At 49.0% G+C, this 17,688-nt stretch overlaps 1 protein-coding gene across 1 annotated transcript in view; it reads right to left on the bottom strand.

Moving 5' to 3' along the window:
• Window positions 1–16,283, bottom strand: part of SCYL1 (SCY1 like pseudokinase 1) — a 31,333-nt gene extending 15,050 nt beyond the window's left edge. The window contains exons 1-8 of the mRNA XM_075005445.1: window positions 16,114–16,283; window positions 14,123–14,263; window positions 12,840–12,962; window positions 10,437–10,657; window positions 9,464–9,554; window positions 8,063–8,218; window positions 7,109–7,267; window positions 385–492 (exon numbers count right to left, since the gene is read on the bottom strand). Of these exons, the coding sequence (XP_074861546.1) occupies window positions 385–492; window positions 7,109–7,267; window positions 8,063–8,218; window positions 9,464–9,554; window positions 10,437–10,657; window positions 12,840–12,962; window positions 14,123–14,263; window positions 16,114–16,230 (1,116 nt within the window). The 5' untranslated portion in view covers window positions 16,231–16,283. The remainder of the gene's footprint in view (window positions 1–384; window positions 493–7,108; window positions 7,268–8,062; window positions 8,219–9,463; window positions 9,555–10,436; window positions 10,658–12,839; window positions 12,963–14,122; window positions 14,264–16,113) is intronic.
• Window positions 16,284–17,688: the final 1,405 nt, after the last annotated feature.

Genomic DNA, 17,688 nt, shown 5'->3' with positions numbered 1-17,688 from the left:
TGGATATCACATATTTCCATAGCCAAGAACGGATCCAGAAATCCTGCCTCTGAGTCATGCCTGCAGCACGCTCTTTCTGAGAGCCAGGCATAGAACCCAGGTGTTCTAGTTCCCAGCCCCCTTGTCCTAACACCTAGGTGATATTCTCTCTGAAAACGGAGCCCAGAAGTCCACTCTGCTAATTTTTTGACCTAGCCACCAAATCACTCCCTTCCCAGAGCTGAGAGTAGAACCTAGCTCCCATTGTATTTGGTTCTCAACACTAGACAGACCCCACTCCCCCTCCCAAGCCAGAAACAGAACCCGAAGTCCAGATTCTCCATCTTCTCCCTGCTAACTCATCTCAGCCCTCAATCCACCCAAGGGCATAGGCTGGTCTCTGACCTGCTGCAGAAGCCGTATCCTCATGGCTCGGTCAGTGGAGGAGAACATTTTGACAATAACAGGAATGATCTTCTGCTGATACTCCTCAGCATTTAGGAATTTTCCTACCTGCAGAAACACTGGAAGTTAAAGAGGAGGCTTTGGTCCTGCAGGAAATGAGGGGCATGAAGAACCTTGGTCCTGCAGGAAATGAGGGACTCTATGCGGAGATGAAAGTGGATGGGGGACCCATGAGCCTGTTACAGATAAGATACTCCAAGCTGAGCCACACCAAGCCAGCATGGTCATGGGTCAGTTGATGAGGTATATGCAGTGGTGGTACACCTCTCTGGTCTGTGTCTCTTTTCCTGCCGTAGGGGATGGGTCGAGGGGAGCACACATGGGGCCCTGGCATGGTGGGACAATCAAGGACGCTGACACAGGAGAATGTATGAGGCACAATGAGCCCCTGGCATGAGATGCAGGCTGGGAATCCCTGAAAGAGAAGGTGATATACAGGGCACTCGTGGGTGAAATGGATGGACGCAAGGATCCCTGACATATGAAGCCTACAGAAGCAATGAAGCTTGTAACTCCTTAATAGGACAGCTTAGGCCTAAAATCATAGACAGGGCTGGAAGAGACCTCACGAGGCCATCTAGTCCAATTCCCTGCTCAAAGCACGACCAACCACAACCAAATCCTTCCAACCCCAGCTTTGTCAAACCTGGCCTTGGGAACCTCCGAGGACAGAGATTCCACCACCTCCCTAGGTAGCCCATCTCAGTGGTTAACCAGCCTAATGAAATCATTTTCTCCTGAAATTCAGCCTAGATCTCCATCACTGCAGCACTGCTTCTGGTTCTGTTATCTGCCACCAGTGAGAAGAGGTGACCTTCATCCTTTCCGGAACCCTCCTTCAGGCAGCTGAAGGTCACTACCAACTGGCCTTCATTCTTCCCCTCTGCAGACTAAATAAACCCAGTTCCATCAACCTCCCCTCATAAGCCATGCGCCTCAGTCCCCTGATCATTTTCTTTGCCCCTCCACTGGACTCCCTCAAATTTGTCCCCATCCTTGCCGTAGCGGGAGGTTCAAAATTGGATGCAGTATGCCAGATGTGGCCTCGTCAGCGCCAAATAGAGGGGAACAATCACTTCCCTCCATCTGCCAGCCGTGCTCCTACTAATGCAGCCCAGTGTGCTGTTACCCCTCTTGTCAACAAAGGTATATCATTGGCTCATACCCAGCTTTGATCTACTGCAATGCCCGGGTGTTTTTCTGCAGGAAAAAACGTTACTAACTTTCTTTTAATTGTTATTCTTCTACATGTTTCGTCCATGTCCATTCCAATCAGCTGCCTACGCATGTACATGCATATTAACCAGAAAACGTTTCCCCTAACAACTAGGACAGATAAGGCATTGAATATGTGGCAAGTGGCTTGAATGGTGACTCTATGAGTTTAAACAAGACTAAGCTCAGAACCCAGGGAGGAACCAGCTCGCGGACCTTACTGTAAAGTCCGTCTAGGTCTTTTTAAGAAATGGCTGACCAGCATTTTCATAAGCACAGAACGGCTTAATGCCCTGGGGTGGAAAGCTGATATGGCAGTTACATGAACTCTGATGGAAGAGACTAAAAGCCCTTGCTGTCCGACGTGGAAGAGACAGTGTAAAATCAAGAGTATTGAGGGGGTGAACCTTGTTGAGTGGACCAAACTGGAAATCTCCTCCACTTGGCAAGGTAGGTGCCTCTGGTAGGTTTCCTACTGTCCAGGAAGTCCTTTCTAACCTCCTCTGAGCAGGATCGCTCCAAGGGGCTCCGCCATGGTGCTTCCATGCTGTGAGGTGGATACTTAAGAGTCAGGTGATATAGACGGTCATGATCTTATGTAAGGAGGTTCAGGAAAAGCAGAAGTGGCATCAGAGTCTGCACTGATATGTCCAACAGGGAGCTGTATCAATGTTGGTGGGGCATGACCAGGGCTATAAGGATGACCTGGGCTCAGTCCTCTCTGATTTTGAGGAACGCTTTGTGGACAAATGGTATGGGTAGAAATGCATAAAGGAGCTGATGTCCCCATTTGAGAAGGAATTCATCCCCACAAGATCCTGGGCTGAGGTTCTGAAACAAGCACTTTCTGTTGTGATGCATCACAAGGAGGTCTATCTGGAGAGGCCCCCACCTCTGGAAGATTGATTGTACAACATCTGGGTGAAGGGACCACTCATGCATATTGAACAAACAGCTGCTGAGGTTGTTGGCTAACTTGTTTTGTACTCCTGAGACGTCTGAGGCCTGTAGATGTATTGAATATTCTACAAAGAAGTCCCATAGCCTTACAGCTTCCTGACGCAGGGGAGAGGAGTGTCCACCCCATTTGTTGATACAGGCTGACTCTCTCTTGTCCAACACCCTTGGGACCTGACTGGTGCTGGATGAGAGAATCTGCTGGACAATGGGAGGTCAATATTTTCTAGCACTTCACTAACACTTCCACGTTAGAGGTAAATTACAGCTAAATAACAGCACAGAACACTGAGAGCCAGGACTGGTGGCGGTAAACAAACTTTATGGGACCACAGGAAACTTGGCAGCACCCATGATAAGTGGTCATCTGGCTAACTAAAGTCACACCAGATTACGGTGTTTGTGGGCCAAGACAGTTCTGAATTAGAGAGGTTCACCTTGTACAAAACATTGTTTTGTTGTCTGTTAAAACCAATACACAGCGGGTGGCCTGTCAGATAGGTCCCAAAAGCTTGGCACTCTATAAACACACTGCCCTTAGTTCCCTGATATTTACATGAAGGGCCACACTGGCCCGAGACTAAAGGCCTCAAGTTCTGAAGTCTCCTAAATGGGCTCCCCACCCAAAGATTGACACATCCATCACTAGGGATGATTAGAGAGGCTATCAAAATAAAAAACACAGTAATAATAGGAGATTTCAATTATCCCCATATTGATTAGGTACACGTCACCTCAGGACAGGATTCAGAGATTAAATTTCTTGATGCCTTAAATGACTGCTTCTTGGAGCAGCTAGTACAGGAACCCACAAGGGGAGAGTCAATTCTCGATCTAGTCTTGACTGGAATGCAGGATCTGGTCCAAGAGGTAACTGTTACTGGACCGCTTGGAAATAGTGTCCACAATATAACAACTTTTAATATTCCTGTGTTGGGAAGAACACCGCAGCGGTCAAACACTCCGGCACTTAATTTCAAAAAGGGGAATTACACTAAAATGAGGAAGCTAGTTAAACAGAAACTAAAAGGTAGAATAACTAAACTAAAATCCCTGGAAGCTGCATGGAAACTGTTTAAAGACACCATACTAGAGGCCCAACTTAAATGTATACCCCAAATAAAAAAACACAGTAAGAGACCTAACAAAGAACCACCATGGCTTAACAGCCATGTTAAAAAGGCAGTGAGAGAGAAAAGGGCAGCTTTTAAAAAGTGGAAGTCAAATCCTAGCGAGGAAAATAGAAAGGAACACAAACACTCCCAAATTAAGTGTCATAATGTAGTAAGAAAAGACAAAAAAGATTTTGAGGAACAGCTAGCCAAAAATTCAAAAAATGATAGTAAAATGTTTTTTAAATACATTAGAAGCAGGAAGCCCGCTAAAAAAGCAGTGGGGCCCTTGGACGATAAAGATATAAAAGGAGCGATCAAGGAAGACAATGCCATTGCGGAGCGATTAAATGATTTCTTTGCTTCAGTCTTCACGGCTGAGGATGTTACAGAGATTCCTAAATCTGAGCCAGCCTTCTTAGGTGACAAATCTGAGGAACTCTCCCAGATTGAAGTGACATTAGAGGAGGTTTTGGAGTTAATTGATAAGCTGAATAGTAACAAGTCTCCAGGACCAGATGGTATTCACCCAAGGGTTCTGAAAGAACTTAAATGTGAAATTGCGGAGTTATTAACAGTGGTTTGTAACCTATCCTTTAAATCCGCTTCGGTACCCAATGACTGGAAGACGGCCAATATAATGCCAATATTTAAAAAAGGCTCTAGAGGAGACCCTGGCAATTATAGACCGATAAGTCTAACATCAGTACCAGGCAAATTAGTAGAAACAATAGTAAAGAATAAAATTGCAAGGCACGTAGAAGAGCACGAATTGTTGGGCAAAAGTCAGCATAGTTTCTGCAGAGGGAAGTCGTGTCTAACTAATCTATTAGAATTCTTTGTAGGGGTTAATAAACATGCGGACAAGGGGCACCCAGTGGACATAATATACCTAGATTTCCAGAAAGCCTTTGACACGGTCCCACACCAAAGGCTTTTATGTAAATTAGGCGGTCATGGGATAGGAGGAAAGATCCTTTCATGGATCGGGAATTGGTTAAAAGACAGAAAACAAAGGGTTGAAATAAATGGTAAATTTTCACAATGGAGGGGGGTAACTAGTGGTGTTCCCCAGGGGTCAGTCCTGGGACCGATCCTGTTCAACTTGTTCATCAATGATCTAGAAAATGAGGTAAGCAGTGAGGTGGCAAAGTTTGCAGATGACACCAAGTTGTTCAGGACAGTCAAAACCAAAAGGGATTGTGAAGAACTACAAAAAGATCTCAGCAAACTGAGTGACTGGGCAGCAAAATGGCAAATGAAATTTAATGTGGGTAAGTGTAACGTAATGCCCATTGGAAAAAATAACCCAAATTACACGTACAACATGATGGGGTCAAATTTAGCTACGACAGATCAGGAAAGGGATCTTGGAGTTATAGTGGATAGTTCCCTGAAGACATCCAAGCAGTGTGCAGCGGCAGTTAGTAAAGCAAATAGGATGTTAGGAATTATTATAAAAGGGACAGATAATAAAACAAAAGATATCATACTTCCCCTATATAAAACTATGGTATGCCCACATCTAGAGTACTGCGTGCAGATGTGGTCTCCTCACCTCAAAAAAGATATATCGGCATTAGAAAAGGTTCAGAAAAGGGCGACTAAGATGATTAGGGGTTTGGAACGGGTCCCATATGGGGAGAGGCTAGAGAGACTGGGACTTTTCAGTCTGGAAAAGAGGCGATTGAGGGGCAATATGATAGAGGTATATAAAATCATGAATGGTGTGGAGAAAGTGAATATAGAAAAATTATTTACCTTTTCCCATAATACAAGAACTAGGGGACACCAAATGAAATTGATGGGTAGTAGGTTCAAAACTAATAAAAGGAAATTTTTCTTCACACAGCGCACAGTCAACCTGTGGAACTCCTTGCCGGAGGAGGCTGTGAAGGCCAGGACTCTATTAGGGTTTAAAAAGAGCTCGATAAATTTTTGCAGGTTAGGTCCATAAATGGCTATTAGCCAGGGGTAAAGTACGGTGCCCTAGCCTTCAGTACAAGGGCAGGAGATGGCTGGAGATAAATCACTTGATCATTGTCTTCTGTTCTCCTTCTCTGGGGCACCTGGCATTGGCCACTGTCGGCAGACGGGATACTGGGCTGGATGGACCTTTGGTCTGACCCAGTATGGCCATTCTTATGTTCTTAGGGTTTGTGATGGCACAGTGTCACAAAGGGGACCCCGGAGCACACCTGTTGCTGTTTGAGCCAACAAAGGAGAAGGTCTAGTACCATGGGGGGAGGCGTTCTAATGTGACCAGCCCATCCAGCCAGTCTCGGGACGGGTGATAGGTTGACACCAGCCATAACTGAAGAGCTCCAGGTCTTAGTCTTGCAGGTTGTACCACATATATGCATGAAGCCATGTGACCTAGTAGCTTGAGGCACTTCCTGGACATGGTAGTGGGTAAACTTCTGAGTCCCTGATAGATTACGTCCATGGCCTGAAACCACAAACACTGATTGGAACGGACACGATCCAACACTTGAAAAAGAACTACCACTTTGCCTGTCAGTCCCCAATCTGCAGCAGTGCAGGAGATTCTTCCATCCTAAGTGCACCGCTCTTTATCTGTTCATGTGGCACCTCAACAGATTTCTTTTGGCCAATACTCCAATTTGTCTAGGTCATTCTAGACCTTATCCCTACCCTCTAGTGTATCTACCTTTCCACCAAGCTTAGTGTCACCCATAAACTTAAGGGGGCAATCTATACCATCATCCAGATAATTAATGCAGGTGTTGAACAAAACTAGTTCCAAGACCAACTTGTGGGGCACTCCTCTTGATATCGGCTGCCAACTAATCATTGAGCCATTGATCACAACCTGTTGAACCCAACAATCTAGCCAGCTTTCTAGTCACCTTATAATCTGTTCATCCAAGCCATACTACTTGAACTTGCTGGCAAGAATACTGTGGGAGACTGCATCAAAAGCTTAGCTAAAGTCATGGTATATCATGTTCGCTTCTTTCCCCATTTCCACACAGCCAGTTGTATCATCACAAAAGGCAATTATGAGAAAAAAGCCCCTTCTCCCAAGCACACCAACTACACAGGCAGAGATCCAGCCCTCTGGGGCTCTAGCCAACAGTCTGTTCTCACTCTGAGCTGTCCCTAAAGGGGTACTTCATGTTTGCCTGCCTCCCCCCGTCCTTCCACAGGTCCTGCTCTGTCCCAGGAGACCTCCAACAGCAACGACTCTCCCCTCCCCTAAAGCAAAGTCTGCTTGCCAGCAATCCTTGCTCACTCTGAGAACTACAATCCTCACAACGTCCAGAGATAGGACATAGGTCTGTAGCTCCATCCCACAAAGGGCCAGCAGCCTGTCACAGGATGTAAACAGGACTGTCACCATTAGAACACCAGCTCACCTTGAAGAGTGGGGTCAGGATGACGGCACCGGCACTACCAAACTCAAAGGCTGTCAGCAGCTGTGGGAGGATTTTGTGCCGGCAGAAATCTTCGGGAAAAGCATCTAAGTTGCTGCTCAGCTCCTGGAAGAACTTCTGCCGTTCTGCTGGTTCCTTAATCTATCGGGGCAGGGTGAATGGGAAATGGGGATCACAGGGTCAGATTAGCCTGTTCCTTTGCGGCTTCATCCAGCCCTTTGGGGCGGCCAACAAGAAAATCAATGACCATGGGGGTCTGGATGGTGCAGTTTCCTCTCCCACTAGGAAACAGATGGAAATACACCAAATTCTTGCTCTTCCGTACACAGGCAGGAATTTTCAGTTCTGCTAAGACGGACTGGAATTGAATCGGTGACTTAAAGCTGAAATAGTTTTTTATTCTATTTAACTTTGAACCCACCAGGTCTTCCCACAACTTGGGGTCGCACCAGAGCTAACGGCTTGTGGAATGAAAAGACACCTTACCTCCTTCCCTGCCTCCTGAGCCAACCTGTCCCCCCACCCGGCAACAAGACTGACACTGGCGATCTCTAGAGAGGAAAGACCTCACATCCCATTCTCCATCTCCTGGGATCCAAGAAGTCTCCTCTTCCCCACTGTGGGACCAGACCAGAGTTGGTGTCCTCTGGAGGGGAAAGGCCTCATATCCCATTCCCCACCCAAGCCAGTTCCCTCTTAAACTCCCCCCCAAAATTAATTGCGATTTAGAAGCCACTTTTCCCCATCAAGTGAGCATATAGCAGAGCCAAGACAAAGGTCAGTAACTGCCCGAGACAAGTTCAGCGGGCCCATAAACCGGTCCAGGTGGTCCTCAAGCCCCAGCAGCTGACTGGGCATCTCTTGCCCATCCAGAGGAGTTCTAATACTTTCCATCCCTCCTGAAAGGGGCGACGAGGCTACTGACATTGCTCTTACCTGGATCTCTTCCAGAAAAAGATTGGTTTCTACAAAGCTGTTCTTCATGAAGCCATTGGGACCCTGGCAGTTCTGAAGGAACTTGGCAGGGTTCGGGCGGATTCTGGGATTGGCCCCCACCAGTTCGCAGTAATGGGGGACCAACGACTTTGGGATCTGGGAAGAGGAGAGCAGAGAGTCTGCAGTCAGGAAAAGATGTCCTTCATGTCTGTTCAGCACTCAATAGGGATGCTAATTAATCTGGGATCTTTTCAGCTTGGATGGCAAAGCTGTTGACAAAAGTCAGTGGACACCATTACCCTGTTTTAGGAATGAGGAAACTGGGGCACAGGAAAACAGGTGGAGCTGCCCAGGATGACACAGCAGCTGCACGGCAGAAGTGGGAAGAGCACCCAGGGATCCGTCCTCCCGTTCCCACCACTCCCAAAGCTGGTGATAGAATCCCACCCCACATGAATCGCAAGACTTCCCACTCCCTCCATCCTAGAACTCGGAGCAGAACCCAAGAGCCCTGACCCCGCTCTAACCCTGAGCTCCCTCTCGCGCTACAATTCCCACTCTCAGCCCCGTGCCCTGTCTATTGCACACCACTGCTATTCTGCATCATGACCACAAAACTATCGACAATCCTGTTTGAAACTGCACAGCTCCGTAAGGGACTGCTTAGGGAAGAATAGCTTTACAGAAGCTGCACAAAGCGGAGAATTGTTCACTTGTAAGTATGGCCAATATATAAACCAGAAGGCAACAATTTAGCCACAGGATGGACTGACGCAGGGGAACGTGCCATCAGCTCCTTGCTAATGCACTAGAAAAAACTGCATCAGCTCACTCTCACACTAACAGGCTGAACCTAAGAGTTAGCTCTCGGGAATGCAGCCTAGCAAACTGAAACAAAGGAGAGTTTGGTTCCATTCCTGGCTCTACCACTGGGCTGCTGGGTAACATCTTCCACGTCTGTGCGTTGGGAGCCCCACCTGTAAAACTGGAACAACACACCTAATTTCCTTTGTAAGACACTGTAAGATCTACTGATAAAAAGTGTTGGATAACAGCTAGTATTATTTCTGAAGTCAATGGCACCCAAAAGGCACATTCTTTCCCAAAGCACACTGCAAGGCCCTCCAGCAAGCAACTTTGCCTCTTCCGTGTGTAATCCAAATCCACTCTATCTGGTGCTCTATCCTTTAGCCATGGCTGGCCCACAGAGATTGCTGAGTCTGCTACAGCCTGCTGTTTTAACACAGACCACAGAAGCTCCTGATTCCAGGTGTGATTCCTATTGCTGTCAACCCAACCCACAGTGTGACATACAAAGGGTTAGAGCTAGGCGGATCTGCTGATCAAATACTTTGCCAGGTCCTATCAACAGATCGGGCGGGAAGGGACCGACCACATTACCTTGCCGAAGGATCGCAAGGACGATGGGCGGGGCAGGGTGCCGTTGAAAACCTCCCAGATGAGGCAACCAAGACGCCACATGTCTGCAGACCTGGCACAGCACAAGAGCTGATGTAACTTTCCCGGCTATTTCCCCACAGAGAAGGAAAATGCAACCCAGTTGTATTTCACATAGCATCAACTACAGAAACTACACCCCTAGGACACTTTAAGGTTAGGGCTCTGCAGGCAAACAAACAATAGGGGGGCTTGAAATGAGACAAAAGCCCTTGCATGTACATGCACACACACGGTCAAGAGGTGGTAGTGATTAGATAAGCAGAGGGGATGCAGCAGTTCTGTTTGCAGACAAGTGTCTCGCACGCACACATGAGAAGGCGGATGCCCGGCCAACTGAGAGGAGAGCAGAGAGAGATGCAGGGAGGGATTTCTGAGGGCAAGAGGCTACAGAGGAGACGGCTCTTGCACATGCACACAGGGAGACACTGTGGAACAAGGAAGACAAGCTCATGGAAGGTGACTGGAGAAAGACCACAGTGTGTGCTAATAATTCAGTGTGTGATTGGAGTTGATCCCTGAAACAACAATAAAACCCCAGCAATGCATGAATGGAATAATAAAGCAGAGCTCATATCCTCTCCTTTTTTGAGCCTGGGCTTTGTTAACTATTGGGCGCCACACAGGATTCACAGGGAGAAAGTTTCCAGCCTGTGTTAAGCATGAGATCAGACGTAACAGTCCCCTCTGGTCCTAACATCTATTTGTATTATGCGAGCATCTAGGGAGGCCCGAGCTGAGAGTGGGAGGCCTCTATAAAGCCAGATGCTCCGCAGACCTCACTCAGCTGAGATTAGGGGCACCACCGTGCTGAACACCGCACAGATGCACAGCGAGGGAATCTCTGCCCCTAAAGAGCCCGCAATCTGGCTAGGCTGGGAGGAGATCGATGGGCCCCGCCTCATCTCCCACTCACCATTTCTCCCCAGCAGTTTTGCTGCTATCTGTTTTCTCTGGTGGGTCGTATCTCTCCAGCTCAGGGATCCCTTTCCGAGGAGGGGTGTTGTCACCTTGGGCCGAGTACATGTAATCCAGGCCACCCAGCTTCCATTCACCAGCGCGGTCCACAAAAACAGCAGCCATGCACACATTATTGTGGATGAGATTGCAGTCATTCACCAGGAAGCTCAGAGCTTTCTGGGAAGGGAAGGACAAATGAGAAGAGCAGTCAGCTGGGAGCCCTGTGAGGGGAATCTTAAACACAAAACAGTCTAGTTGAGGGGTGGCCCCGGGAGTCAGGACTCCAGGTCTCCATTCCCAGTTCTAGGGCAGAAATGGGGTCTGATAGGTTAGAGCAGGAGTGTCTCAGAGTGAGTCCAGGCTCCTGGACGCCAGTCCTAGCTGTAGGTCAGGAACAGGGTCCAGCTATAAGAGCGGGAGGGCAGGGGGTGCTGAAAGTCAAGATTCCTGGATTCTAATACCAGCTCTGAGACAAATTCCCATTATGCCCTTGGACAAATTACCTTCCTTTCCCACACCTTAGTTTTCCCATCTATAAAATGGGGATGATATGCTAGCCATTTGACTCATGGTTGGTTTAATCCCCACATCCTGGATCAGACAATATGATACCACAGGGAAATGGCAGAAGTCTCTTTCAAACCTCGCTTGAGTCTAACCTGGACAGTTCTACCCCCAGTCAGATCAAGGAATTATTGGCAAGACAGCAGCCCTCAACAGCTATACCTGGTTAAACAAGAAGAAGTGTTGTATTTTGCTTGGGCACAACTCAAAAACTCATCAGGGAGCAGCGAAATAAACTATCATTATTACTATGGCAAAACATCGCTCCATTAAAGCTAGGCTTGGAAAGATTAAATTTTCATCTGCAAATCTTGATTTCACTGTACACACAAACGAACTAAAAAACATCTCCTTCAACTACTGAAATTTACAGATAGGCAAAGTAAGAAAGATGCGGATTATGCACACAGTGGAGTTAGATTAAAGATATTTACTTTTTATATTGACATGTAACATTGATAGTTTGTTTTAATGACCATAAACCAAGGATGGGGAACTATTTTTGGGTTGGGGGGCCCACTTACAGACAGAAAAATCAATCAGGGGCCACATAAAAGTGAAAAACTTAAAAAACAAAACAAAACAAAACAAAACCTTCACTGATGTGACCCCTGAGACAACTCATTCCCCTCGCACTCCTGCACCATGGGTGGAGAAGTGGGAGACCTGAAATTCAGGGCTTCCCCCAGGGCAGATTGACTCTTCTCAGAGCTCTGGGTGGGACCAAAAATGGGGGGAGGGGTGTGGTTGCAGGATTCAGAGTGTGGGATGCAGCTGCCAAGCAGCGGACATGGGATCTGGATGGGAAGGAAAGTACAGGAGTGGGATGGGGGTGAGGGATCTGAGTAGGAAGTAAGGTGCTGGGGGCAATAGTGGGGGGCAGGTCAGGAGCAGGCTTGAGGTAGGGGTGTGGGTGGGAAGGAGGGTACAGGGGCAGAGTTGGCATGGTGGGGGGGGTCTCAGAAGTAGGGTGGGAAGAAGGATGCAGGCACAGGATGGGTGTTGGGGGGGTCTGGATAGAAGGGTGCAGAACAGGCTAAGGGTGGATGGTCTGGGTGGGAGGAAGGGTGCAGGAGCAGGGTGGGGGTGGGGGAGTCTAGGTAATGGGGAGTTGCACTTTCCTCCATCATTGTCACTGCCGCCCCTGCCCCACACTCCCTAGAAAAGTTTTTCTCTCCACTTCTCCCAGGCACCACACTCCTGTTGTTCTGACTGGCCACAATTCTGGCCAATCAGAGCAGTGGGGGCGGGCCTGGGAGACACAGGGAGGAAAGCCTCTCCAGGGATCCTTGATCCACCATTCCCTCCACTGGGGGAGGAGGAGCAGGAGCAGGAACAGCTGCCCACTCCAGATAGAGACTATAGGCTGGATCTGGCCCCAGCTTGCCGCATCAGGCCTGCGAGACTCAAGGCCCCTCACCCTCTGCCCTGCTGTGGGCCAGATGCTAGGGAGGGGAGCCCCAAGCCTCAAGGGTTGGATCCAGACAAGAAGCCACATCCCAGGGGTTCCCCACTCCTGCTATAACGCCTTAAGTTCTTGAATTTCAACATCTACTGCCAATAATAATTTTAGTTTGAGGCGCCTATCGTCCAATCCCACTCCAAAATTTCTTCCAACTGTGGACATTTCAAATCAATCAAATTCAAAAATGGGGTAAAAATAAAGATCAGCATTATCTGTCAAAATCTAATTCTTCCAAGCGCAAGCCAAGACTAAAGCCTGTGAGCAAAGGAGTTGGCGGTTTAAGGTTTCTATGCAGGCACAACTCATCTACTTGAGATCATTGTATCTTACCACAATCTGATGGATGCCCCACGAAATCTCCTGTTCGTTCAACCCTCCAGAGTCAGCTTTTGACTTCAGGTAAGTGCTCAGAGGTGTCACCGGCTCTGTCACCACGTGCAAACATTTCTCGGTCTAGCTCGCCCCCACAAAAAACAAACAAACAAACACACACACAACGTTTCTTTTTATTACAGAAGCACTCAGAGGCTCCATTTGAGATGGGAGCCCCTTTGTGCTGGGCATCTCATTAATAGTATTACAGAAGCATTTTGAAGCCCCAGCCAAGACTGAATGGTCCAGTGGGATCTGGCATCGCACAGCCTACCCCCACAACTGAGATCAGGGGACCTGTTGGCTTGGGCACCACAGAGCCACAACGACTGAGATCAGGGAGGTACTGCACAGAGCCACACTCCAACTGAAACTGGAGACCCTTATTGTGTGAGGCACTGCACAAACATACACCCACCCCAGCAAGATCAGGGCCCCCCACTGTTCTAAGCTCCATACCAGTCCCCCCCACCACCACTGTGATCAAGGAACCCTTTGTGCCAGCCACCACTGCCCCAGCAAACACTGGCTGACCCATCTGCATTAGGGGGATCCCTGCAGCCACTCCCACAGCAAGAGGCCCAGATTTCTATCAGGAGTTAGGCAGTGCTCCAAAGAAAACCTCCCATCTTTTTCATGGTTACTGAGACCTAACAAATAATAAAGAAATGCATCCATTATAGGAAGATAAACGTGTAATATGCTGTGCTGGCCTACTGTAAGCTGGACAGGTCAGGTCACACTGCTTTATTCAGACTCAGGACTGGCTGCAGTTTCAGAAATGCAGCAAATTAACAACAGCAAGAAGTCCTGTGGCACCTTATAGACTAACAGATAGTCTGGAGCATGAGCTTTCATGGGCAAACACCCGCTTCATCAGATGCCCACGAAAGCTTATGCTCCAAAATATCTGTTAGTCTATAAGGTGCCACAGGACTTCTTGTTGTTCTCAAAGCTACAGACTAACATGGCTACCTCTCTGATGCAAATTAATAACATCGTTCCATAAAGCAGCCACCCAGAAACCTAAGCACTGGTATCTTTCAGGCTAGCATGCACTCTGAGGCAGACATATCCTTTACTCTTTGCTAGATGCGGTACAAATCCAGCCCCGTTCAGGGCCTCAAACACCACCACAATCCAAAATTATCATAATCGAAGACTCTACACATGGCCGCAGTACAAAACTGTATGTAACATGGACACTAGATACCACCACAAATCGAAATCAGAAACAGTACCTCCAAGCCATCGATGTAAGACAGAATGTTGGGGTGCCGGAGGGTTTTATAGCGCTTGAAAGCTGCTTTGGCGACCTGTGTCTGTTCATCTGAATTGGGTTTAACTTCATAGACAAAAACGGACACCAGATCCCCTGTGGTCTGAAGAAAAATGAAGAAGTATTTGCTTCCGCTCCAACTCATCCCCTGAAAACAGTTTTACCCATAAAAGCTTATGCCTTAACAAATCTGTTAAGACTCTACGATGCCACACCACTCCTCGTTTTCCTCACGATTCCTGTTGTGTTCACTTCCCCTGAAGCACCTGGTATTGGCCACTGATACTGGGCTACATGGACCTTTGGTCTGACCCCGTATGGCCATTCCTACATTCTTACTTGTCCAGGGTTACATAGGGAGTCTATGGAGTAGAACCCAGGTCTCCTATGTCCCATGCTGGCATGCAAATGTACTGGGTCATCTTTCCTCCCATGCAGAACAAAACAGAGAAGAAAGGATGGCTGGGAAGAGGGCATGTAGTCTACTGAACAGAGCGTTGCATTCACAAGACTTGGGGTTTGTCTATACTTATGGGAAAGTCGACGCACCAGAGGCTTATCTTCCAGGGTTCGATTTAGCGGGTCTACTAGGGACATGCTGAATCGAACACTGAGGCAGTTCCCCTCCCCTTTGGCCCCTCTACTCCTCGCAGTTGTGAGGAGTAAGAAAAATCTAGGGGAGAATTTCTGCCATTGACTTTGGCTGTGGGCACAGCACAGAAAATCCACATAAGTTATGTCAACTCCAGCTATGCAATTCACACAGATAGAATCGCATGTCTTATATTGCTTTTCTCCCCTTGTGTGAACCTGGCCTTGTGTTCGACTCCCAACTCAGCTACAGGCTTACAAGGTAACATTTGGCAAGCACTTTGTGCTTCAGTTTCCTTGCATGTGAAATGGGGGCTAATGATACCAACCTGCACTGAAATGGAGTTCTGCGGTCAGCTCTGTACCACGGCTAATAAGTATCACTATTATTATTATAGTGATGAGGATAACTGCATCTGCCTCTGGGGTGGAACACGGCAGCCACTTTGGAAATGGGCTGAACCACCCCGTTTTCATGCTGCTGTTTATCTCCTGGGCCTAGAGGACTGCAAATGGTATCAGATCACTTTCGCAGGTGCTTGGGAAAGTGGTGTGTTGCACGTGAGTGTAGCCTGGAAACGATCCCCCCACTGTGGGGCCCTGGACTCCTTATTTTTGGGCATGTTCAAGAGTGGGGAAAATTTGACAGGACCCCAAACTTACTTCTTATCTGAGGGAGAGCCTGGAGGGCCCACTGAAACACCCTTCCATCCCAGTGGGGATCCCCGGAGCCCCCCCATTATCCTTGAGAAGAACAGTAGCAGAGTGGGGCCTTGGACCTCATCATCCCATACACAAAGGAAGAAGCAAAACTCTGGAGATTATTAAACGCTGCCTTATTTGGGGGTGGGGTTGTCCTGGAAACCTTGTCGCTGCCCAAGAGCTCTCTGAAGCTCCCCTTTTACACCCAGTGCTGGGCATGAACCCCTCTGCGGACTGGGAAAAAAACCCTCCCTCCACCCCAGGCTGAGAAAGTGGAGCCTGGAGACCCCTCTACACCCCGGCCTCGGGAGGGGGGGGGGCCTGGAAACCCACTCCCGAACCCCGGTCTTGTGGCGGGGGGGGGGGGAGCGGAAACCGCCCCCGTTCTCCGAGCTGGGGAGGGGGAGGCTGGAACCCTGCCCCCGTAACACGCATGGGGGCCGCTGAAAGCCTCCCTGCCCTTTGTACTCCTGGCTGGGGAGACTCGAAACCTCCCCTACGCTCCCGGCTGGGGAGGCCTGGAAACCTCTCCCCGTACCCAGGGCTGGGGCGGGGGGTCCCGACGGCGGCGGCTCCAGGCCGGGGAGGCCTCGCCACGTCAAGCGGGCAGAGGCCGGGCCCAGCCCGAGCGGGGGCGGGGCGGGGGAGTGGGGAATTCACCTTCCTCTTGCCCCGGTGCAGCTGCCAGGGCCCCGCGGGCTCCCCCCGCTCCGCGCCCGCTTCCGCGCCGAACTCATAGGGGAAATCGCGGACCGGGTCCCGGGAGAAGAACCACATCGTCCGACCGGGCCTTTCCGGGACCGGGATCCGGCTCCTGCGGGCTGCGCGGAGCCGACGGGCCGCCAGGGGGCGGCAGAGAGCGCAGCGCCGGCGGGAGGGAGCGGGGAAGGGGGCGGAGCCGGGGGGGGGGCGCTGGGCTGGGGAAAGCAGGCGGAGGCGACGGGGAGAGCGCGGAGCAGATCTCACCCCCTGAAGCTGCTTGGTAGGTGCTGACCCAGCCGCTTCTGTGCCTGTGCTTTGCTGCTGCACCCGGGCAGGCGCCTCCTGATGGCTCACCAGGGCCCGCAGCACGTCGGTGACAGGTGGGAAAGGGACCCAGGAGTCCTGCTCCCCGTCTCGCCTCTTCTCGAGTTAGGACTAAAACGTGGTGTCCTGTCTCCCAATCGCTGTCCTAATCATGAGGTGACCCCCCCGCCGCACACATTTTTGCTGCAGGGCTGGTTTTTTTATTTGTCTAGTATGCCTGAGAAATTAGGTAAAAGTTTTATTCCTGCGCTGGGTCACCTTGGACAAGGCATTTCACTTCTCTGTGCATCAGTTTCTCCTTCTGTAAAATGGGTATAAAGATACCACCCTCCCTTGGCAAAGCACTTCCCCATCTAGAGATGCTACATAAGAAAAAGCAGTTACTCGCCTTTCGTAATTGTTGTTATAGGAGGTGTACTGCTCATGTCCATTCCAATCAGATGTGTACCTACACATGTGCATGGGAGCCAGGAGATTTTTGCTGAGCAGCAACCATTGGGTCAGGTTAGGTGCCCTCTATAGCAGTACCAATATGGCAGTCAATATATAGCCTTACTGACCAGACCACCCCTCAGTTCTTACCAACTACTCTGACAGAGAGGAAGGAGGATGACTATTGGGATGGACATGAACAACACATCTCAATTTTTCTTCTTTGAGTGCTTGATCCTGTGCATTAGAGCAGGTGTATGTATATCTCAGGAATTTCAAGTAGTCCTGGAGTCCTTCGAAGTGTGAAGCCTCCTGATTTTTTTTTCTTTTTTTCTGAAAACAAAGTGGGCACTTAAAATAGTAAATTTTGCAACATTTATTAGACCTCATGGGGCAGGCTTGACACGCAGAGCCAGGAACTCCTTATGGTCACTCCTATGGCTAAAGCACAAGCCATGGTATCCACCCTGTTCAGAACAGCTTGTAAGGAAGCCCTGGCAATTAGTTTACCTTCCTCCACTTGGGAGGTTACCACAAGACTCCTGTGAGAGGCTTACAGTTCTGTAAACTTTGACAGGGCCGAGCACATATTGTGGGCGTAACGGCTCCCAAAGTCCTGCTAATTAGATATTCTAAGATGCAGCCCCCCTAAACTTTCCTCCCAACCAGGTCCATCTTTTTGGTCTCTTTGCCTTTTGGGGAAGGACCTTGGAAACCTGGCACTGTCTGATTACCAGCATTCACAAGTAACAGATCAAAGGTGGATGTATACAAATG

This window comes from Carettochelys insculpta, chromosome 11 (assembly GCF_033958435.1).
Source record: "Carettochelys insculpta isolate YL-2023 chromosome 11, ASM3395843v1, whole genome shotgun sequence".
Taxonomy (NCBI): Eukaryota; Metazoa; Chordata; order Testudines; family Carettochelyidae; genus Carettochelys; species Carettochelys insculpta.
This window is presented reverse-complemented; position numbering and strand designations above follow the sequence as displayed.